At 42.5% G+C, this 23,218-nt stretch overlaps 1 protein-coding gene across 2 annotated transcripts in view; it reads right to left on the bottom strand.

Annotated features, from left to right (window-relative positions):
* The window catches only part of NCDN (neurochondrin), an 851,702-nt gene that overhangs the window by 184,924 nt on the left and 643,560 nt on the right, over positions 1-23,218 (bottom strand). For both annotated transcript variants that reach the window (XM_044059491.1, XM_044059482.1), the window contains exon 5: positions 6,126-6,350. In XM_044059491.1, the coding sequence (XP_043915426.1) occupies positions 6,126-6,350 (225 nt within the window). The remainder of the gene's footprint in view (positions 1-6,125; positions 6,351-23,218) is intronic.

Raw genomic sequence — 23,218 nt, 5'->3', positions numbered from 1 at the left:
TTTACCATGGAGTAAGGGGGGCAGAAACTGTTCCCACAGCCCTTGGTCAACATTATACTGTTTACATACCCTCTCAAACATATGAATGAAACTATCAAAATTATTCCCCTCTGTAAATTGTGGAAGAAATTTACTGATCTTTGCTATTTTTGGGGTTCACTTCCTCCATTCCCCATTACCTCCATGACTATGGCAAAAAGTCAGCATCTCCTTTTCATGTTGCCTCTGCCTCCTCCTTCTCCACAGCCTCTAGATCACAGTTTCTCATTTTTCTCAGCCTCAAGCTGTCTCAGTTTCTCATTTTCCTCAACCTCTAGACGTTTCAGTCTCTCTGCTGTTTCTATTTCCAAACGCTTACCCTCCAGCTCAAGCCACTTCAACTCCAGACGGATTTTTTAAGTCCTCTCTGGAAAGGTTGAACTGTCCATTTTCTGAGAGTTATACATCTCCATGGCCAGCCTGGTTGTCCCCCTGGTTGCTATTCTGAGATGCAGATGTGAGTAAAGCTGCTTTAGTCAGGCTGGCATACACCAGTCCTTTAGCCTGGCAAATTTCAGCCAACTGGCTCCTTGTCAGCTTGCCATAGTCCTCTGCTGGCATGCTTGCTTGCTCTCCCTGATGAACTAAGCTAACAAAAAAAAAAAAAAAAAAAGAAATTGTGATGTGAAACTCTGAATGTTCACTGCGTGGCTTATTGAGAGTACAAACACCTTTAGTGACCAATGTACACAGGCTACAGGAATTCAATATCCACACCACTACAAGCCAATTAATATGTGATGTGGTTATCTCACCACTATCAACCAATTAATATGTGATGTGGCTATCCCACCACTTCCTGCCAATTAATTTTTGATGCCCCTGCACTGGCCCAGTAATCAAGGAGCCTCAATCCTCACCACTGGCAACAGTGGGGGACGTACACAATGAGAGGATGACAAGTACACACACAGTAAAGTGCAATTTCCCTTAAGAGCACACAGAGATCATAGTCAGTCAGAGGCTGGTTTCTCCCTCTTTCTCCAGATTCTCAAAAAGACCCCCCACTGGCACAGCTATAGGGGTAAGATCTCAGGTGAGGGGCCAAGCCAAGACCTCCAGCACCCTCTCTGTCCAACCAGTACTTTGTGTCCCTGCCCAAGTAGCTGACACACACACACACACACACACACACACACACACACACACACACACACACACACACACACACACACACACACACACTTACTTTAAGATTTGATTTATATACAAACACACACACACACACACACACACACACACACACACAAGGAGGCTGGCAGAGGTTTAATAGTTATGCCCCCTTCAGCCCAGACTATAAGGTAGTTTCCACTGCCACCAACCCTACTTATCAGCAACTATAAGGCCATTACAAAGGGTGTCCAATCGTACTGTGGAATGTTACTCTTAATACAAATGGTAGTCTGATCAAGACATGCAAGGCTATTTAGAAGTGGCCTGTACAATGTCACCAAATACATATGCAACTATTCTAAGAGCTTAAATATGTCTCACAAATATCAGCCACAAAGATAGGTTTAAATATATTTAATAATAAAAACAAGACAATACTCAGTCAATCAACACAGTAACGTCAGAGTTCAAAGTCACAGGAAATATTTAAAACAACATTGTAGGACAGTCTCAAATAAATGCGGAAAACATCTAAACTAATCTTTACTATATTCCTATCTATATCTAAAAGAGATACTATGCTCTACATCTTACTTAAATGCAAGGCAAGTGCAGATGATGATGATGAGTGGATGCTTTTGCTAGGCCAAAACAAAATACAAAATGCCCAGTCTCTCGCTGAGAGAGTTCTTAAATTAATATCAGATATTACTGCTGGGTTAGCTTTGATGACATCACTTTTTGTCACCTGACTTCAGTTCCCAGGCTAAAACAAAAACTAACAGAATTTAACATATCTGTGTGAAAAATACACATCTCTCAGATGTCTGCTCAGAACTGTGCAGCTGCTAGGAAGTCATAAAGCAATAAAACACCTCCGCATCTCAACCCTAGTAATTACTTCTCTCCAAGAGAATACAAAAACTTCTAGCTCTAGACATTGCGTCTGCCACACTGAAACTGAGAGATAACTTTTCTTGTTTATAGCCCAGCTATAATGTATTTTAACCTGAACTTTTCTTAAGTTTTGCAAGTTAACCCTTTTATAGTCTAGTTTCTTCTATTAAAACATATATTTGCACAGGTATAGAGTTTATGTGTATTTCTGTTCTAAGTCAGCAGGGCATGGTGTGGTTACATTTTAGCTCAGTACATAACATACAGTTATGTATAAATTATATTAATATTCACAAATGACATAAAATTATTTACAAAGTTCCAGATAGCTGGACTGGCAATATTTCCCTATCACAATCACCCTAATGTAAAAGCACAGCAAAAAAGGACCCTCAAGTGCAATGCAACAAACAACTAATTCCCTAACTAAATTGTCCCTCTACAAGGTGATTACAAGACTAAAGAGCTCAAGTACCAAATACTAAAGGAGAGAAGGCAATCTGTAGCAAAGACACTTTAAATGCTGAGAAAATTGCAAAATTCAAGCAGTGATCACTTAAACAGTGACAAGTGCTATAACACTTTTTGAGAACTTACCTTTGCCAAGATGGCATTGGATTCACTGGAGACACTTCCTGAAGCACAGCCAATTTGCCAATGTTTGCTGAGCTCTATGGAAATAAGCACAAAGCCAGGCAAACATGCATAATTTACAGAAGCAAAAATGAAAGTGAAATCTTGCTCTTGAGCCCTCTGGCCCATACAATGACTACACTTTGAGCTCCTCCAGAGTGCTTCCAAGCTCAGCTGGACCAGGCAAACATATTCTGCCACAAGATGGATGACCTTAGTCCTCTTAATGTAGCAGCTTGCATTTATCCTTGGTGTTCCATACACCATGAACTTTTATCCCTCTTGAAACTGCTCCTCAAACAAAGTCTGAGGCATGGTCACTAACTGCTTTGGTTGGAACAGGGAGGGAGAAGGGCAAACCCAAATTAAAAGACATCGCCATCACTCCACCAAGTGATTTATCTTCTGACAAACTCCAGCACTAGGATCTGAAAGGATAAAGGGGAGCTGATGCTGGGACCAAAGGTAATTTAGATACCACTGTATCTTTCTCATGTGGAGTCTTGCTAGGGGTACAAGGAGAACCACAAATAGCCAGTAGCCGAAGTCTTGAGAGGAAAACCCTAGAAACAGATATATTTTTCCCGTGGAAGAATAGCTCTTTGAACTGTGGTGTTTAGTTGATATCTCAGAAATACAATCCTAGAAGGAGTCAAGAAAGACTTTTGAATATTCTCTTGGAATCCCACCTCGTGTAAGAGATCTCTCACCCAAGTATGAAAAAGACTATGTAAAGATAAGAAAGACATCAAAATATGGAAAAATGTGGACACCCTGTAGCCTGCAACAAGCTATAACTGGAGCTAGACACTGTGTAAACACTCCTGGTGCAGTGGATAGCCCAAAGGGTAAGGCAGAGAATTGATAATGAGATCCAGACACACAAAACCCTGAAGTCTGGATGAATAGAAATTTGATGAAAAACATCTTCAAAATCTACTGTCACCAGGAAACTTGAATGAGGAAAAAGAATTAACAGATTGCAAAGTGACAACATTTTGAATTTAGGCACAATCTCAATCAGGTTTAAAAAAGAAAGAGCCAGATTTGGTTTCCAAGCATTTTCTTTCTTTGGCATTAAAGCCATCTTTGAATAAAACCCTTTCTCATATGGGTAGGAGAAACTGGTTCGATCACTCCCTGAGTCAGCATGTGATAAAGGACAGGTAGAAACAAGAGAGTCTGGTCTGGAGGATGAGGAGTTACCCCCTGGAAAGGAAGAATTTCCTCTCTCGGCCATTTGTAATCCTGATGAATGATCTTCAGAACTTGTTAGCCTGAAACTATCTGTTGCCAAAGAGAAAAGTGGAGACTCAGACTTTCTGGAAAAATAGGGGCAGCTGAGTGGGGGTGGGGGTCGAAACCAATTAAATAGTTGTTCTGATTTGCTGGACTGCCCTTGGTTTTGGAATGTTCCAAAATTCTTCTTAGACCCACTCTTGCAATTTCTTTTTAAATACCTGTTTACCTGCATTTTTATTAAGAATGTTTATTTTGTTTTTTTGCCAAAACTGGATGAGGGGTTAAGGAATAATTTGGAAAAGGAGGGCTGAAAAATCTTTGAGATTCCTTGAATCAGCTTACCCCTTTTCATCACAATTTCTGATCACCTCTGCAGCAGAGGGGCCAAAAACTAAATCTCTATCCAAAGGAGAATTTAAAATCTCATTTTAACATAATCTGGGAGGGTCTGGGAATGCAGCCATGCAAACCTTCTCAGTACATTACCAGTAGCTAAAGCTCTTGAAGTATCAACAGTGTCATATGCACACTGTAAACAATGATTGATGACTTGAGCAAATATGATAAATTAAATTAAAGCAGATTTTTCCTCACAAAAAGAAACTGCAGTCAAAACATTCCTCATACTTTCACAATGAGAATAATTCTTAATGCACAAGTCTGACAATTTAAAATTCTGAAAACCAAAGTTGCAGCAGTATATATTTTTTCCCATACTTCTTAATAATCTTCCAATCCTTATCAGAAAAAGTAGGATTAGAATTTATCAGAAGGGTTGAATAAAGCTATAGCTGCTGGGCTAGGTTTGGATAAAGTGTATAAATACTTAAAAGACTGAGGAATTTTTATATACCCTGCCTGCCTTTTTAGGGGCAGCTGGCAGGAAAATTTCAGGCAGCAACACAGACATCCTCCAAAGCTGTGAAAACTGGAGAAATGGGTGCAAGTTCTGTTAATTCCTTCTGTGACAGCTCATGTTATTTTTGAAGGACTGAGAAACAATGTTCTCCCACTGAAAACACTGCCACATTCTAGATATAGTCTCAGAGAAATAGAAACCTCCAAAGGGAGAATTAGAAACTGAGCTCTCCTAAATCTGAATCAGAAATCTGAGGAGATAACCCTGCATCTGTCCATTCATCCTCCTGTCCAGATTCAAAATCTTGAATCTTTTCAGGAAAGGAGGTGTCCCTCTTTCTTCAACCAGAAGGTGCTTTACAAGGAGGATCAATACCCTGAATTAAACCATGTGTCAGACCCAGTGAACAACTCCTAAGGATGCAGTAGATACATGCTTAGTTTTTGGTTTCTTTTTGACAGGAAATAAGGGGCCAGCAGTGTTATTAATGGCAACAGCAACTTCCCCAGTGATGGGCATGACATTCGGATAGAACAGGGAAGCCTTCCCTATTCCCTCTCCCAGGATGAACAACAGTGGCTCTCCCTTGACCACTTAGGGGACCCTAACAGCCACAGAGGATATGGCTAAACCCTGGTTCATAGTGGCTTTAGATGCTACACCAGAGGATTCAAGGTAAATGATGACTGATCTGAGGTACAACTAATGGTCACAGCAGAGTCACCCACCTGCAGCTGAAGGAAATGCAGCTGAGCCAAATTGCTAGTCTTCTGTGATGGCAAAAGCTATTTGCTTAACTTTTTTTTTTGGGGGGGGGGGCTGAAAGAAGGGCCAACCATAGGACTGACAGACTGTTTAATGGTCAAACCAAAAATGGTGCCTCTTTCCTGGGGAAAACAAACAGCAAATACCTGTAAAACTTTAGTCTTTAAATGTCAGCCTTTCAACAGATAAGCACAGTAAAAAAAAACACTTTAAAACACTTTGCCTGCCCATAAATTAAAATAAACATAATTTCAACACAAGATTTTTTTTAGTTACTTTAAACAACTTTTAAATTGACAAAAAGAGAATTTGCATTGTGACAGTCTGTTAAAACACAAACTCCGAACTTTAAAATAACTTTCCTGAAGAGGAAAGTATTAAGAAACAAAAAATAGAATGGAAGTTTTTTTCCATAAAGATAATTACAGTGGTATTAAAGCTCAGAAGTGAAAAATATTTAGCACTACTAACAACCTCACAGTCTATAAGATAAACCTAACGTAATATGTAGCTATTTCTGTTCTCAGCCTAATAGAGAACAATTAGGTGCTGTGTAGATCATGCGTTTGGTACATACCTTACTAAATCTGGTTCCGTCACAACCAGATTAAGAAAGATGCCACAGCTAGTTTGTATACTCATCTCTACATCAGTGTGATTAGGTAGCGACTGATGGTTAGAATTAAACGCCTCCCACTGACTACAGAAATAAAGCAGCAGTAGTGATGGGAAACCTTCTTTAATAAGAATTTCACGTGGCTTTTCCTCTGCTGTTAAGTGGCACAGACCAGGTAGAAGAAACCTGAAAAGACACATGAAAATATCCTTTGAACCGAAATGTGGGAATGAGTAAATCCAAAGATCTAAACTAGAACTTCACCCATTTCAGACAATGCTTCAGCAGATACTGGAATTGGTTCACATTTGCATTTTAACAGTGCGCTTAACTAGCTCCTTTGGTTTATCTTTAGCAAGCATCCTAACCATTCTAAATCAACCATACCAGCTTTAAACATATTTTCACAGCTGCTTATGCTTGTTTTATTTTTCATATAACCTGTCCATGACATCCACAATGACTCAAGACATTAGAATAATTTACATGAACAAGTCTATTAAAACCATAAAATGTTTTCATATCCATGTTTTGAAAAAAAAAATTCATATGTTTCAAACCAATTATATTTAAAATATTTAGTAACTGTCTTAATGAAGGCCATCCTACTGAATATGGACAAAAGTGAAATCACAGCAGCAGTCTGTATATATTTAACAAAAGCCCTTGACTTTGCTGACCAGCCTGTTAGAACTAGAATAAGTCCCACTAACGCACAATTATTTTCAAGCTATCTTTCAGAAAGAGCATTCAGAATTCCAATCTTCTTCCTCCATCTAAGGGAATCCAGCTTCCTAATGAATGATCAAGGCATAATGCTGTAGCAATAATGCTGCTATTCATATCTCCACAAACAGAAGATCTGTAGTAGTTAACTTAATTTGATCAGCAACCTGTGGGTATCGGATCCGACCTGGATCCGATCCGGCAGCTTTCCAAGCTAAAGATCTGAGCTTTCAGCTCCTCTCCCTTACCCATAATACCCTGCTACCTCCCTCCAGTCCCCAGATCTAGTTTTCCGCGGCTTCTGAAGCATAAGGGACGAGCTCTTGGCGTTTTTAGGTGAGAGGAATTTAGGAGTTTTCTGGTTCAAATTCTAGCGATTTGAGTGTGTGAGGGAGTGTTATAGATCCATAGTTTAGTTAAACCGTTTTTTATTTACTTTTAGTGGTAAATTAGTGTTTTTCCCTTCCCCTTACTAGTGTGTGTTAGGGTGTGTGCTTGTTCGTTACGGCAGAGGGCCCTAAGGCCATTTTTTCAAAATGTGCTGAGTGTGGCCATAAGCTGTCCCCAGCGAATGGGCACACTCAGTGCGTTCTCTGCCTGGGGGGTAGCCCACTTAACATCGGGCTGCCAGATTTGTGTGGCCTTCAACCCCTGTGCTGTGAGGGACAGGAGGAATAAGTTAATCTTGGCGGGACTCTTACCCCTGGATTCTTCTTCCTCCTTTCCCTCAGTGGCGCCAGTCGCGGCTGCGACTGTCCAGCCTTCAGCTTCCCCTCCCCTGGCTGGGACTCAACCTCCCACTGTGTCCCAGGGAGAGGGATCTCTTCTAAGAAAGACAGGGGGCACAGAGAGAAGAAGGAAAGAGAGAGGCATAAGAGCCATAAGCGACGGGCCGAATCAGCCTCTTCGGCTCTGGGTTTCTAGGTCTTCCTCCTCTCTGCTCCGCTCTCCACGCTTCTCTCCGGAGCCGAAGGAGGAGTCCCGGTCACCCTCGAGGTAGACTAGGCGGCCCTCCAGGCCCACCTCGACAACCTCTTCGAGGTCTACCAGGTGTTTGTCTGACGCAGATATGGACCGGATGATGCGTCGATTCCTGCAGGCCCAGATGCAGATGGGGGTGCTCCTGCCTCCCCCCCCCCTCAGGGAGGGACTCGGCCCCTTTCTTTGCACCAACTGCTCCTTCTCCGATCCACTATTGGGTTTCGGAGCCGTTGGATCAGAGTTGTCTCGGAGCCGGGGAGTCAGTGCCAATAGTAGTTGCTACTTCGACGCCGGCTTTACCCTCGAGTTTATCGGGTCATCTTTTGGATCCGAGCTCTTGGGGCAGAGAGCCGAGCTTCGGATCCGTAGGAGTGAGTGTGTCTTCAACTCCGTTGTTGTCGGAGCGCACTTCCCTCTCGGGTCCGATGGCATCAGCTCCGACACCGGTCCTCACGTCAGTGTCGAGGGGGCTACTCTCGGAGCCAGGGGAGAGTGGTTCACCTTCGGTGTTCGACGTGGTGGAGAGGGTGCTGTCAAGGGGTTCGAAGTCCCTGGTCCATGCTACGGATCCACCCTTCATTCCCTCGCAGATGGGCCTGTCTTCCATCGTCCGGCCCCAGGGACAGCCTACATCTGCACCCCAGTTAGTTCCTGTAGAGGAACAAGACCCCGTTGGTGAGCCCTCCTAGGAAAGTCCCACCGAGGAGGCCCTTCACAAACGAAAGTGCAAGAGGAGGCACTTGGACTCCCCTGAGTCCCTCCCGGAGGACACAGACTTAGAGGAAGGGGAAGGTTCCCCCTGGTCACCCCCAGGGGACGTCTCCTTTGGAGACATTATGGAGATGCTGCTCATAAGAGGTGGGTGGTCCACCCAGAAGCCTTCCTCAGATGAGTCTGTGTTCCTGGAGGTGTTTGACGCAGTCCCGTCTACCTCCTGGGTGTCCCCCCTGGCCGACCCCTTGGTAGACTTGATTACTACCAGGGCTTGGAAGGAGCCACTGTGGAGCCAATCCCCAAGAGACTGGACAAAATACTTAGTCCCCCTTCTGACAAACCCGCGTGGAATAAAGGTTCCCCGGTAGATGCCATGGTGGTGGTGGCTGCCACCAAGAAGGAACTGGCGCAAGAAAGTTCCTCGGTCCATCCTCCTGATAAGGAGTCTCGGATGATGGACCGCATTAGAAAGCAGATGTTTGCTTCAGCCACCTTTTCTATAAGGGCGCTGAATTATCTGGCACACGTCATTAGGCTCCAGCGGGATCTGATAAAAGAGTACGCTGGGTCTCCCTCAGAGTCCATGGCGGCCGAGGACAAATGTACCTTCTCGACTCGCATGGCCACTCTAAAGTCTATATCAAACACTTCTATGCGGCTTCTCTCCCATACCAAAGAGGGGGCGGCTAGAGCCAGTGGAGCAGGGGTCGCGTTGCGGAGCCAAGCCTGGCGCCGTCTTTGCGACTTTGCAGAACCTTTCAAGGCGTCCTTCGCTAACGCTCCCTTTGATGGTTCTTTGCTTTTTGACAAAACCATCCACAACACGCTACTCCAGAGCGAGAAAGACGGGAGGACGCTGTCTGCCATCAGAATCCACTTCTCTACTCCTCAGAGATCCTTTTCAAGGAACCAGAGAAGGCAGAAGATGTGGTTCTGGAAATCTCAGCAGTCCCGTCTCGCTCCGGACCCTTCGTCCTTCAGAGGCAGGGTAGGACATGGTGGACGCCGGCCCAGAAGCAGAGGGGGGCCGAAGAACTTTGGGTCGAGAGCCCTTCTCTAACCGACCCACGCAGCAGCCCTGAGGGGTTACCTGATTGTCCCTCTCTGGAGGCAGTCGGGGGGGGTGTTTTTCGGAGCATCTAGCAAGTTGGGAGTCCATTACTACAGATCGCTGGGTGCTCCAAATAATATCCAGAGGTTACTCTATCCCCTTCCTGAATCTTCCCCCATTAGTGAGGCACCTCCCCGATGTCCCACCCAATCAGAGGGAGGCTGCGGCCCCAGAAATAAAGAAATTACTAGAAAAAAGGGCCATCCAACACGTCCCCCGAGAGCAATCTGGGTTAGGCAATTACTCCAGGTTCTTTTTAGTGCCAAAAAAGATGGGGGACTTAAGGCCAATTTTTGACCTGTCATCCTTGAACCTGTTCATTGCCAAAGAAAAATTCCGGATGGTCACTCTACAATTTATTCTCCCCCTTCTCCAGGAGAATGATTGGATGTGCTCCATAGACCTCAAGGATGCGTACTACCACATTCTCATGGACAGACGATCCAGGAGGTATCTCCGCTTTCGGCTCGGAGCCAGTCATTACCAGTTCAGGGTTCTTCCATTCGGCCTCACCACTGCCCCCAGGGTGTTCACCAAGGTCATGGCAGTTGTAGCAGCCCATCTGAGACTTCAGGGAATTCAGGTCTTTCCGTACCTAGACAACCGGCTCCTCACCGCCCCCACCAGGCATCTACTCTCTTCCGCCAGGGATTATGCTTTGCTCTTGGCCAATCACCTTGGCATTACCATAAATTTCAAGAAGTCCTCTCTTCAACCTGTTCAAGTTATAGATTTCATAGGGGCCAGGATAAACACTCTCCAGTCCAAGGGGCCAGGATAAACACTCTCCAGTCCAGGGCCTTTCTGACAACAGACAGGTTACGCACCTTGTCGCTCCATGTAATAGATCTCCTTCAGTCTTCGGCTACACCCACAGAATTAGTCCTGAGAGCCCTAGGATCCATGGTGGCGGCCATCAGCCTTTCACCTCTTGCTCGACTGCACATGAGGGTCCTTCAGTGGACCCTTCAGGTTCAATGGTCCCTCCTCCTACACCCTTTGGATTCACAGATTCCCCTGAGCAAGGTTTGCAGGAGCTCCCTTCTCTGGTGGCTTCATTCCCGAGAGCTTCGGGAAGGGAGACCATTCGTAATGCCCCTACCCCAAGCCACGCTGACCACGGACGCTTCTTGCCTCGGGTGGGGGGCATTGCATGGGCAGAACTGTCCAAGGCACGTGGACCTCTGTAGAGATCGGTCTGCATATCAATGTTCTGGAGATGAGGGTGGTGCTTTTAGCGTTGCAAGCCCTTCAGGACCTTCTTCCTCCAGAGACTATTGCAATCCAGACAGACAACATGGCAGTAGTCTGGTACATCAACAAACAGGGAGGAACCAGGTCTTACCCACTTTGTCGAGAGGCTATGAGAGTTTGGGAATGGGCGATTTCCACCAATCACTTTCTGCTAGCAATGCACATTCCGGATCTGATCTCTCATCCTTCGGGACTACAAACTCCAAACCTAGACGACCTCAAGCTCACGGCTTGGTTGATCCAGTTTCACTGACGGCTAGGACTCCCGGTATCTCGTCCTCCGTAAAGACCATTCTGGTAGCGGCACATAAACCCTCTACCAGGAAAATCTACAACAGTAAATGGAAGCGTTTTTCCATCTGGGCGAAGGATAGGGATTTGGATCTTTTCTCGACTCCCATCCCAGCAGTTCTGGAATCTCTGTCCCACATTTTCCATCAGGGAGCCAGTTCTTTTACTGTAAAGGTTCAGATGGCTGCCATTTCTCATTTCCACATCGGGGATAATCTTAAACCCTTAGCTTCCACTAAGATATGCAAGTCCTTTTTGAAAGGCACCTTTCTCTTAAGACCTCTGGTCAAGAATGCGGTTCCCCCGTGGGACTTAACTCTAGTTCTCCAGGCCCTAATGGGTCCACCGTTTGAACCTGCAGCTTCCATTGACTTAAAGTTCTTATCCTGGAAAACTGCCTTCTTGATTACGATTAGATCGGCTAAGAGGGTATCTGAACTTCAAGCCCTTTGTACGAAACCCCCGTACTTGGTTTTCCATAAGGACAGGGTATCTCTCAGGACTAATCCTTCATTCTTGCCTAAAGTGGCCTCCGAGGCCAATATCAATCAAATCATCAATTTGCCTGTTTTCTTTCCCAACTTTCAAAACAAAGGGGAATATAAACTGCATTTGTTGGACATGCATAGACAATTGCATTTTTACTTGCACAGGACAGCTGCTTCTTGCAAATCAGAACAGCTTTTCGTGTCTTTCGCTAAGCCGTCCTTAGGCAAGCCAGTTACAAAAGTTACCTTAGCCAGATGGTTATCCCACTGCATCTTACAAGCCTAGTCAGCTTCCGGTAGACCAGAACCCTTGGGGGTTCATGCTCATTCTACCCATTCTATGGCTGCCTCTGCAGCATTTTGGTCAAGAGTTCCCTTAGATGACATCTGTTCAGCGGCTACTTGGGCCTCTTCTCATACCTTCATTTCTCATTACAAGCTGGATCTGATCTCTAGAGGTAGGGCAGCCTTTGGCTCCACAGTGCTCCAGAATATCCTTCCATGAGGACCTCCCAGGTTTAGGTAGCTGGGGACACTGTCCCACAGGTTGCTGATCAAATGAATTTAACTACTTCAGATTAAGAAGTTATGTACTCACCATAACGTTCCATCTGAGTAGGTAACTTCATTTGTCAGCAACCAACCCCCCTCCTTCCCCCTAGCCTGTTTCGTGATCTTGTTCATAACAGAAGGTTTTCCTTCGGTGGTGCATCAGCTTAGTGTTCTCTTTCGAGTATGTTTGACTGTTGTGGTGGATAAGTGGCAAACTCGATCTGAGGACTGGAGGGAGGTAGCAGGGTATTATGGGTAAGGGGGAGGAGCTGAGAGCTCGGATCTTTAGCTTGGAAAGCTGCCGGCTCGGATCCAGGTCAGATCAGATACCCACAGGTTGCTGACAAATGAAGTTACCTACTCAGATGAAACATTATGGTGAGTACATAACTTCTTATTATTACTTTAAAGTTTCAGCAACCCTGAAAGTGAATGAATGCAAGTCAGCAGCATCCTAGAACATTGATAAGTTTCACTCAGCATCTTTATTCTTTCCTGTTCCAGACACTAGGATTTCTGATGGTAAAGGAATTTTACTATCCCGGCTTTGAATATGGTTTACCCCATTTTTGCATATACCTGAAATTAAAAAAAAATCTCTTCATATGATATCCAGTTTAATTTGTAGATTCATCTTACTGTCATCATAAAAAGAACACCATCACATTACCTACTGAAATCAAAATGGTGTCCGGTAAAACAGAGCAGGCATTCTTCCAGACTCATTATTATTCAAGCTCCTGAAACTAGAAACCCTCCCCCTTCCTTACATCAATACAGGCTAATTCAAAGAATTTCCTACCAAAACCTCAGAGCTTATTCACAGAATATACCCAACACTTCAAAGCTCTCAAACAGATTTACACTCCAGCAACCACAGCTCTTTTATCTCAGTCAAACTCTGAGCTACACATCTAATATAAAAATTCTAACATCATACAAAGACTTTCATCCTTCCTTAAAAACAAGAGTTGCAGAAGTTAAATGTGCATGTTTCACCTCCTCCAGCATTATATATTCTCCACCAACCATACCTAATCTCTGCTTAATAATTTACATTCTACTGAAGAAAATATCTCAGATAAATAGTTAAAATGGCCTTTTGTGTACAAATCCAGATCACTGTAATCTATCAAATGTATTCAGCTAAACTTGTAATGTGGAATGGTTATCACATTTCAAGTTTCACCAACTATATTAGTTCGTAATACCACTTTTCACTACTCATTATACTAATGTTTACACTTTCCTGCGAGTCTTGTGTACTTAGCCAGAAAAAGGTCCACATACTTAAGTGCTCTAATCCAGCTAACACATTTAAATAACTAATGATCTCAGAAAATGAACATCCACATTAACTCATACCTGTGACCTAAACACAAGGAAGAATGTCTTACGTCCTCCAGTTTCAGCAAGGCACAAAACCCACTTAAAACAATCTATCAGTATGTGCACAGGAATGTGTGTATACACATCCCACCACATCTAACAATTACCCAGGTTTAAGTCCTCTCACAGCTATTTACTTTTTACCATTGTTTGCTGGGATAGGTTCTACCTCTCTGTGACACAAGTGGATAATGTGGGTCTTGAAAATAGATGAATGAATGGATCGATGGAAATCCAATAAACTGATAAGTGATGGTGTCAGTACTGCAATTCAGTATGCAACTGTTTCACTGTCTTTTTATTCATCCCCTAAAGAGACATGCATGGTTGGCATCTTTCCAAGTTCACATATTAATCATTTTCATAATGATTAGACTAATTCAATCTCTGTGGCAATATATCAAAACATATAAAACAAATTTACCAGAAGGAATCAACACCGAATGAATTCTGGAACGTGAAGTCAGCACGGAAGAATATGCAAAACTAGACAATGTACATTCTTTAACTGCAGGGCGTTTTATTACTGACCTTTGGCTGAATTAACTGACTATTCTTTGGATGTAAAGGGCATTGAACACATTATCCGTAAAAATTGGTCTATGCTTCAATGCGATGAACTTACCAAATCGTTAGGTATTGAACATTCTTCCTTCACATACAAGAAGAAATTTAACATCAAATATATCTTGGAAAGACCACTAGTTAATACCTCTTCAATTTTCCCGGTGGCATAAAAATGTGGTAGATGCCACCATTGTGCATATATTGAGAACAATTACGAAGGGTGTTTATTGAATAAAATAAAAACAGGTGCCAAAGGTGGTAGATTTAACTGCCTTTCTGAATGAGTGGTGTATCTGACTTTTTGCATGAAATAGGTTCATACTAGGCTATCTGCCCTGGGGCAATTATAAGCCTAGCACGATTCTGTATGGCTTACGCCACCCCTTGATTTGAGTATACTGTGCCCTTTTTAAGGTTTAGTTTACTGTGCCTCTGTCTAATAGTGACACGGGAGTAATCCCTGGGACAAACCTACGATCCCCCATCCACTTATCGAGATTCTTCTATGCCAAGCTTTCTATGTTGGCAAGACTATCAATGCCTTCAACATGAGGATTTATCAGCATTTGTACAGTATACAACGGGCAGACAATAAAAGTGCACTTGCCAGACATTCTCTTATATGTAAAGGTTTTATTAAGTTTAAGTTTTCTGTCATTGAATAGGTACAATTTTCAGCTTACTCTGGTGACCGGAAGAATACACTCCTACACCATGAGATGCTATGGCAGTTAACACTGGATGCCACTTACTCAGGGATTAATGATGGCACATCTACTAGGAATGAATTAAAAACAAGAGTCAATAGCTTTTAACTAATTTGATTTTTGTTGCCCATTGCAATGTTATTTTTATTGTGTTGGTGATTTTTTATTTATTTTTTTTGCAGGTTCTATACTATTATATTCATTTTTACTTGGCTACTAGATCTTTAAGAATTTTGCATGGTTTGCAGCCATGATTTAATGCAATTGACTTTTCCTGGAGGTGTGCATACCACATCATCAGGTTTAATGTTTTTAATGGGATTTCTTATTGTATCATGGTTCTGAAGATGGCTAATGTTTAGACAAAAGAGCTAAACTGTGATTCATTGCGATTATTTTTCTTTCAGTACATTTATTGGTATTAAAAGTGTTCGGCTTTGTAAGTACAACTCGCTGGTGTTTTTCGTGTATTACATTCTTTAAATGGAATAACCTGAAATATCTTAGGTACACAATTCAGCAATGTAGCAAGAGGTAAGGTAAGCATTTTATCACCTGAAGTATGGTAATAGCGGTTTTCTATTGGGATCCTAATTATTCCTAAACACAATTCCTTTCCCTAGAGTGCATTTTCCTCCCCAAGGAATGATCTACTACTTCCACGTATTAAAAAGCATGACTTATATATTTTTTTGCCTCTGCAACATTTTAATTCTACTCAATTTCCATAGTGCGTAATGTTGGTGCTGAATGAAATTTCATAATATTTGAATACGTCTCCCTTACTCTTACATAATTTTGCCTATCACATATAAACATTTCCTGCAGAGGAAAACATATACAGCATGGTGGTATCTACACCTCTTTTTTATTCCACACTCACGGAGGACTTAAGAATATTTTTTGTCATTTATAGCCGCATTCTTTCTCTACAGAGGGTCAAATCTCTACTGAGCCTTTTGTAAACTGAAGGTGAAAAAAGCTGATAACTACAAACAATGAGAACACTAATTTGATTCAAGCCAGGAAATATGATACTGTAGCTGATTGTTGGAAGGAAGGTAGGAAGAAGATAGAACCTATAACTAAAAATATTCCACTTTTTTAAAAGGCTATACTGTCTTAGGTATTTCTTTACACTTCTAAAATAAGTCTTTAGACTGTGCAATACACATGTAAGGAAACAAAATGTAAGTGTCACTAAAGGACAGTCCCTGACACTTTTACTGAGGGTTCTCTAACTTAACTGTATCACTTGCTTCCATTCCAAGTGAATGGCATTGTGATCAGACAGGAAAGACTAGGGTGTCCTCACAGTGTGTTATGGGCAGAAAAAAGAAGTTATGTCTTACTATAACATTCCATCTGTATTGTTGATCCTCATTCAGTCATTACGTATGGGTATCAGTTCTGAGCTCGGAACCAAGCCTGCCATTTTCCAAGCTCGCGTCAGCTTCAAACTCTCGAGCTAAACTCTTACCCACAATTCCGCTCTCCCTGTTACCTCAGATTGAGTTTGCAAGTCAAAGAAGGTAGAGGCTACCTCTTGTCAAATAACCTAAGAGAACTGGATGGTGAGATCCACTAGAAACCACATGAGGGGGAAGGAGGGAGGGTCGTAATGACTGAACGCGGATCAACAATACAGATGGAACGTTATAGTAAGACATAATTTTTTATCTGATATTGTTAATCCTCGTTCATTCCTTACATATGGGACAGAGTCCCCAGCTACCTCTATTCCTGGGAGGCTCTCATGGAAGGACATTCCTGAGCACCACAGAACTGAAAGATGCTCTTCCCCTGGAGGCCAAATCCAATTTGTAATGATTGATGAAGGTAGGTATGAGGCGTAGCCCAAGTTGCAGCTGCACAGATGTCATGTAAAGAAGCTCTGGCATGGAAGGCAGCAGAAGTTGCCACTGACCTTGTTGAATGAGCTTTCATGGTAGTAGGCAATGAGATATTATGTTGTGTGTAAATAAAGGTCACACAGTCCTTCAACCATTTAGCTAATGTGACCTTAGCAACAGCCGATCCTAATCTAGATCCAGAAAAGGCCAAAAAAAGGGAAGAACGATAAGTAGTCCAGGAAAAGGATTTCCGGGAACGGGTGTAGGAAATAATCTCCTTGGATGGAAAGTAAACTTCCCCAAAGGAAAAAGGCTTTGTAAGTCAACTTTTTGAACTGGGAATGCCAATTAGTTTGGGGAAAATAAATAAAAATTTTTCCCACTTTTCCTTTTTTTGGAAGCAGAAATAAACCCTGGCCCAAATTCGGGCAAAACGGTTTTATGCCCAAATTTAAAGGTAAAAAATTTGTTTGGCCTTGTCAGGAGGTTTGGGGAATTTTAAAAACCCAGGTTGAAATTTTTAAATGGTTATGATATAAAAACCCCTTTGTTGGGTTTCCACCAATTTTCTAAGAGGGAACTTCCCCCAAAAAATTGGGGAAAAATTCGGAAAATGAAAAGTAGGCTTTGGGCCTGTTGAAAATGGCCCTCCCTACCGAAGTTGTGCAGGGGCCCCCCTTGTTTATCTAAACCTATTTTTCCCTTCCGTTAATCTAAGATTTATGAGAAGAAGAGAAACCCCTTACGGAAAAAACTTGGGCTGAACGGGAAAATTTTAAACAGCCTGCATGACTTACCCTTTGTTTCCCTTTTTAAAGGATCGGGGTGAACAAACTCGACGGGAAGGAGCATAAAAACCCTGTCTTAATGGAAAAATTTTTAAACCCAAACCGGCGGCCTTGGAATGGGGATTCCGCCCCAAGGCGGTTTTCCTTAAAAACCACACTGTAATGAATGCTTACCCACCTGTTCAGAGACATGCACCAAATCTTGTAATTCCTTACACTCAATGCCTTCCGCCAGAGCATCCACCTTAGACTTCAATTGAGAAAGAAGAAAGTTTTGATATTTCCAACATATGAAACTGGCAATTCAAAGCCCTCATAGCTAAGGTAGAAGATGTATAGACCTTCTTTCCCCATCTATCCAAAGCTCTGGCTTCTTTATCTAGAGGAACCGGATTTTTACAACAGAGGCCTTGACACCCTTAGGTCCCTGACTAATAGTTTCTGGGTCCGCCCTAGGACTCTTATAAAGATATTTATGAGCCTCAGGCACCCTGTAATACCTATCCGGTTTAACAGGAGCAGGAGGCAGAGAATCAGGATTAAGTGAAGCCTCTGCAAACACATCTTCCACAACATCCAGAACAGGGAGTATAGCCAAGGGCCTATGCTGGGGTAACAGCAAAAATTCCCTAAGCCTTTCCGAGAATCAGAGAAGTCCTGACCTTCCCACTTAAAATGCTCCCTCATAGAATGAAGTGTCTCTGAAAAAGAAAAATCCTCTGGAGGAGAAGCAGAAGGAGTGGAATCATCTGCATCAGAATCAGAATAAGGAGAGTACTCCTGCAAGTCTTCAGCTGAAGACTCTGAAACATGCGAAGCCTGCTCAAAACTTCCCAACTCTGGCTCCACCCTAGGCCTCTTATCAGGGGGGGGGGTAAAGAACCTCTAATCAGAGTAATCAAATCTTCTGCCATTTTAAGCATGTGCTTCTTAGGCACAGACCCTGCTGAACTAGGAGTGACACCAACAGAAGCTAAAACTGGCCTGCCTCTGGGAGAAGCCTTGGAAACAGAAGGAGAGGCCTAACCACCCTAGGAAGGGAGGGAGTACAGTAACTTGAGAAGCCCCTTCAGCCTGACCTGCCTCCTGAGAGACCACCTCCTGCAAAATCAAAGTCTCCCCATGAGACTCCAAAGAAGTCTCCGGAACCACCGGTTCCACTGAAACCTCTAAAGAACCGGGCGTCCGGAACGGGACGACTCATCTTACCTGGGTTTAACTGCTTTGTCTTTGCGCTTCTTCAGAGAAGCGGCGCGGAGAATCCGACGACATATTATAATTGCACCGCTTCCCAAAGACCAGCCTAGCACAATCCAACCATCGCTTAATAGTGCGTTTATTGAACCTAGCACAAAAGCGACACCCAACAACGTCGTGCTCAGGCCCCAAACAAGGAATACACAAAGAATGATAATCCCTATGCGGTATCTGTTTCCCACAAGAAATACAGTTATTCACTTTTTCTGACATCCGGTAAAATACTGAGGCAAGAAAAAAACAAAATATTCCCCAACGGGGTACTTAGCCAACTTGGATTCGGTCTGAAACTCCAAATTCGAAAAATTTCAGAATGCCGAACGGCACTTGCAACGCTGCTTCTGCATCGGACCATGCGGCAAAAAAGACTGAGGAAATGACGTCGGTCATGTGCTTTTGTACCCTGACGTCCTGATGTCAGTTTAAAGCGCCTTGACCGACGTCAGCCTAATACTTTGGTATTCGGGCCGACCGAGGACAGCGGACTACCCATATGTAAGGACTGCAGCAATGTGAGATGAAGAACATCTAGACAATGTACATTCTTTAACTGCAGGGCGTTTTATTACTGACCTTTGGCTGAATTAACTGACTATTCTTTGGATGTAAAGGGCATTGAACACATTATCCATAAAAATTGGTCTATGCTTCAATGCGATGAACTTACCAAATCGTTAGGTATTGAACATCCTTCCTTCACATACAAGAAGAAATTTAACATCAAATATATCTTGGAAAGACCACTAGTTAATACCTCTTCAATTTTCCCGGTGGCATAAAAATGTGGTAGATGCCACCATTGTGCATATATTGAGAACAATTACGAAGGGTGTTTATTGAATAAAATAAAAACAGGTGCCAAAGGTGGTAGATTTAACTGACTTTCTGAATGAGTGGTGTATCTGACTTTTTGCATGAAATAGGTTCATACTAGGCTATCTGCCCTGGGGCAATTATAAGCCTAGCCCGATTCTGTATGGCTTACGCCACCCCTTGATTTGAGTATACTGTGCCCTTTTTAAGGTTTAGTTTACTGTGCCTCTGTCTAATAGTGACACGGGAGTAATCCCTGGGACAAACCTACGATCCCCCATCCACTTATCGAGATTCTTCTATGCCAAGCTTTCTATGTTGGCAAGACTATCAATGCCTTCAACATGAGGATTTATCAGCATTTGTACAGTATACAACGGGCAGACAATAAAAGTGTACTTGCCAGACATTCTCTTATATGTAAAGGTTTTATTAAGTTTAAGTTTTCTGTCATTGAATAGGTACAATTTTCAGCTTACTCTGGTGACCGGAAGAATACACTCCTACACCATGAGATGCTATGGCAGTTAACACTGGATGCCACTTACTCAGGGATTAATGATGGCACATCTACTAGGAATGAATTAAAAACAAGAGTCAATAGCTTTTAACTAATTTGATTTTTGTTGCCCATTGCAATGTTATTTTTATTGTGTTGGTGATTTTTTATTTATTTTTTTTGCAGGTTCTGTACTATTATATTCATTTTTACTTGGCTACTAGATCTTTAAGAATTTTGCATGGTTTGCAGCCATGATTTAATGCAATTGACTTTTCCTGGAGGTGTGCATACCACATCATCAGGTTTAATGTTTTTAATGGGATTTCTTATTGTATCATGGTTCTGAAGATGGTTAATGTTTAGACAAAAGAGCTAAACTGTGATTCATTGCGATTATTTTTCTTTCAGTACATTTATTGGTATTAAAAGTGTTCGGCTTTGTAAGTACAACTCGCTGGTGTTTTTCGTGTATTACATTCTTTAAATGGAATAACCTGAAATATCTTAGGTACACAATTCAGCAATGTAGCAAGAGGTAAGGTAAGCATTTTATCACCTGAAGTATGGTAATAGCGGTTTTCTATTGGGATCCTAATTATTCCTAAACACAATTCCTTTCCCTAGAGTGCATTTTCCTCCCCAAGGAATGATCTACTACTTCCATGTATTAAAAAGCATGACTTATATATTTTTTTGCCTCTGCAACATTTTAATTCTACTCAATTTCCATAGTGCGTAATGTTGGTGCTGAATGAAATTTCATAATATTTGAATACGTCTCCCTTACTCTTACATAATTTTGCCTATCACATATAAACATTTCCTGCAGAGGAAAACATACACAGCATGGTGGTATCTACACCTCTTTTTTATTCCACACTCACGGAGGACTTAAGAATATTTTTTGTCATTTATAGCCGCATTCTTTCTCTACAGAGGGTCAAATCTCTACTGAGCCTTTTGTAAACTGAAGGTGAAAAAAGCTGATAACTACAAACAATGAGAACACTAATTTGATTCAAGCCAGGAAATATGATACTGTAGCTGATTGTTGGAAGGAAGGTAGGAAGAAGATAGAACCTATAACTAAAAATATTCCACTTTTTTAAAAGGCTATACTGTCTTAGGTATTTCTTTACACTTCTAAAATAAGTCTTTAGACTGTGCAATACACATGTAAGGAAACAAAATGTAAGTGTCACTAAAGGACAGTCCCTGACACTTTTACTGAGGGTTCTCTAACTTAACTGTATCACTTGCTTCCATTCCAAGTGAATGGCATTGTGATCAGACAGGAAAGACTAGGGTGTCCTCACAGTGTGTTATGGGCAGAAAAAAGAAGTTATGTCTTACTATAACATTCCATCTGTATTGTTGATCCTCATTCAGTCATTACGTATGGGTATCAGTTCTGAGCTCGGAACCAAGCCTGCCATTTTCCAAGCTCGCGTCAGCTTCAAACTCTCGAGCTAAACTCTTACCCACAATTCCGCTCTCCCTGTTACCTCAGATTGAGTTTGCAAGTCAAAGAAGGTAGAGGCTACCTCTTGTCAAATAACCTAAGAGAACTGGATGGTGAGATCCACTAGAAACCACATGAGGGGGAAGGAGGGAGGGTCGTAATGACTGAACGCGGATCAACAATACAGATGGAACGTTATAGTAAGACATAATTTTTTATCTGATATTGTTAATCCTCGTTCATTCCTTACATATGGGACAGAGTCCCCAGCTACCTCTATTCCTGGGAGGCTCTCATGGAAGGACATTCCTGAGCACCACAGAACTGAAAGATGCTCTTCCCCTGGAGGCCAAATCCAATTTGTAATGATTGATGAAGGTAGGTATGAGGCGTAGCCCAAGTTGCAGCTGCACAGATGTCATGTAAAGAAGCTCTGGCATGGAAGGCAGCAGAAGTTGCCACTGACCTTGTTGAATGAGCTTTCATGGTAGTAGGCAATGAGATATTATGTTGTGTGTAAATAAAGGTCACACAGTCCTTCAACCATTTAGCTAATGTGACCTTAGCAACAGCCGATCCTAATCTAGGTCCAGAAAAGGCCAAAAATAACTGGTCAGATTTACGAAAAGGTTTAGTCCTGTTTAGATAAAAACGGATTTGCCTATGTGCATCAAGGGTATGTAGGCAATACTCTCCTCTGTCTGAATGGTTGGGAAAGAAAACTGGCAATTCAATGGCTTGATTAATGGACCGTTCAGAGATCACTTCAGGTAGAAATGACTGATTAGTTCTCAGAGACACTATCTCTATGAAAAATCAAGTACAGACTCTTGATACATAATTCTTGAAGTTCAGAAATATATCTGGCAGAAGTCATAGCGACCAAAAACAAGGTTTTCCATGTCAAATACTTGAGGTCGCAAGAAGAGGCTGGTTCAATGGGTGCCATTGTCAGAGCTTGTAGAATTAATGATAAATCCCACGGTTGAATAGGTTCTCTAAAAGGTGGCTTCAGATGATTCACACCTTTTATGAAGGTCTTGCACAATTTATGAGACATAAGAGAGGAATCTTGAACACCCTCATGAAAATTAGAAATTGCAGCCAAATGAACTCTAATGGTAGAGGCCGATAGACCTGATTGAAACATGTCGGCCAGATAGTCTAGTATTATCGACACTGGTGCTGAAAAGGGGTCTAGTTGTTTATCTTTCAGCCAACAGGTAAATCTTTTCCACTTGCTCAGATAAGTAATGCTAGTGGAGGACTTATGAGAAGCAATGAGAATATCCCATACTGGTAAAGAAAGATCATTCTGCCTGGCAATCAAGGGAATTGGAGTAGCCAAGCCGTGATCTTCAGGCTGTTCAGGTTGGGATGAATCAGGATCTGTGGGTGTGAGATCAACTCCGGGACTGGATGGAGGATCCATTGGCGATCTAGTAGGTGAGGCCAAAGGAATGGGAACCAAATCTGTCGTGGCCAATATGGTGCTATGAGGATTACCTTGCTCTTCAACCGCCGGGCTTTCTTCAGAAACTGGGGAATGAGCGGAAAGGGCAGAAAAGCGTAGAGAAGACCCGAGGGCCAATCATGGAC

Source organism: Protopterus annectens, chromosome 1.part2 (assembly GCF_019279795.1).
Source record: "Protopterus annectens isolate FY-2018-M chromosome 1.part2, PAN1.0, whole genome shotgun sequence".
Taxonomy (NCBI): Eukaryota; Metazoa; Chordata; order Ceratodontiformes; family Protopteridae; genus Protopterus; species Protopterus annectens.
Note: the sequence above shows the minus strand (reverse complement) of the source record. Positions and strands in the feature narration are given on the sequence as shown.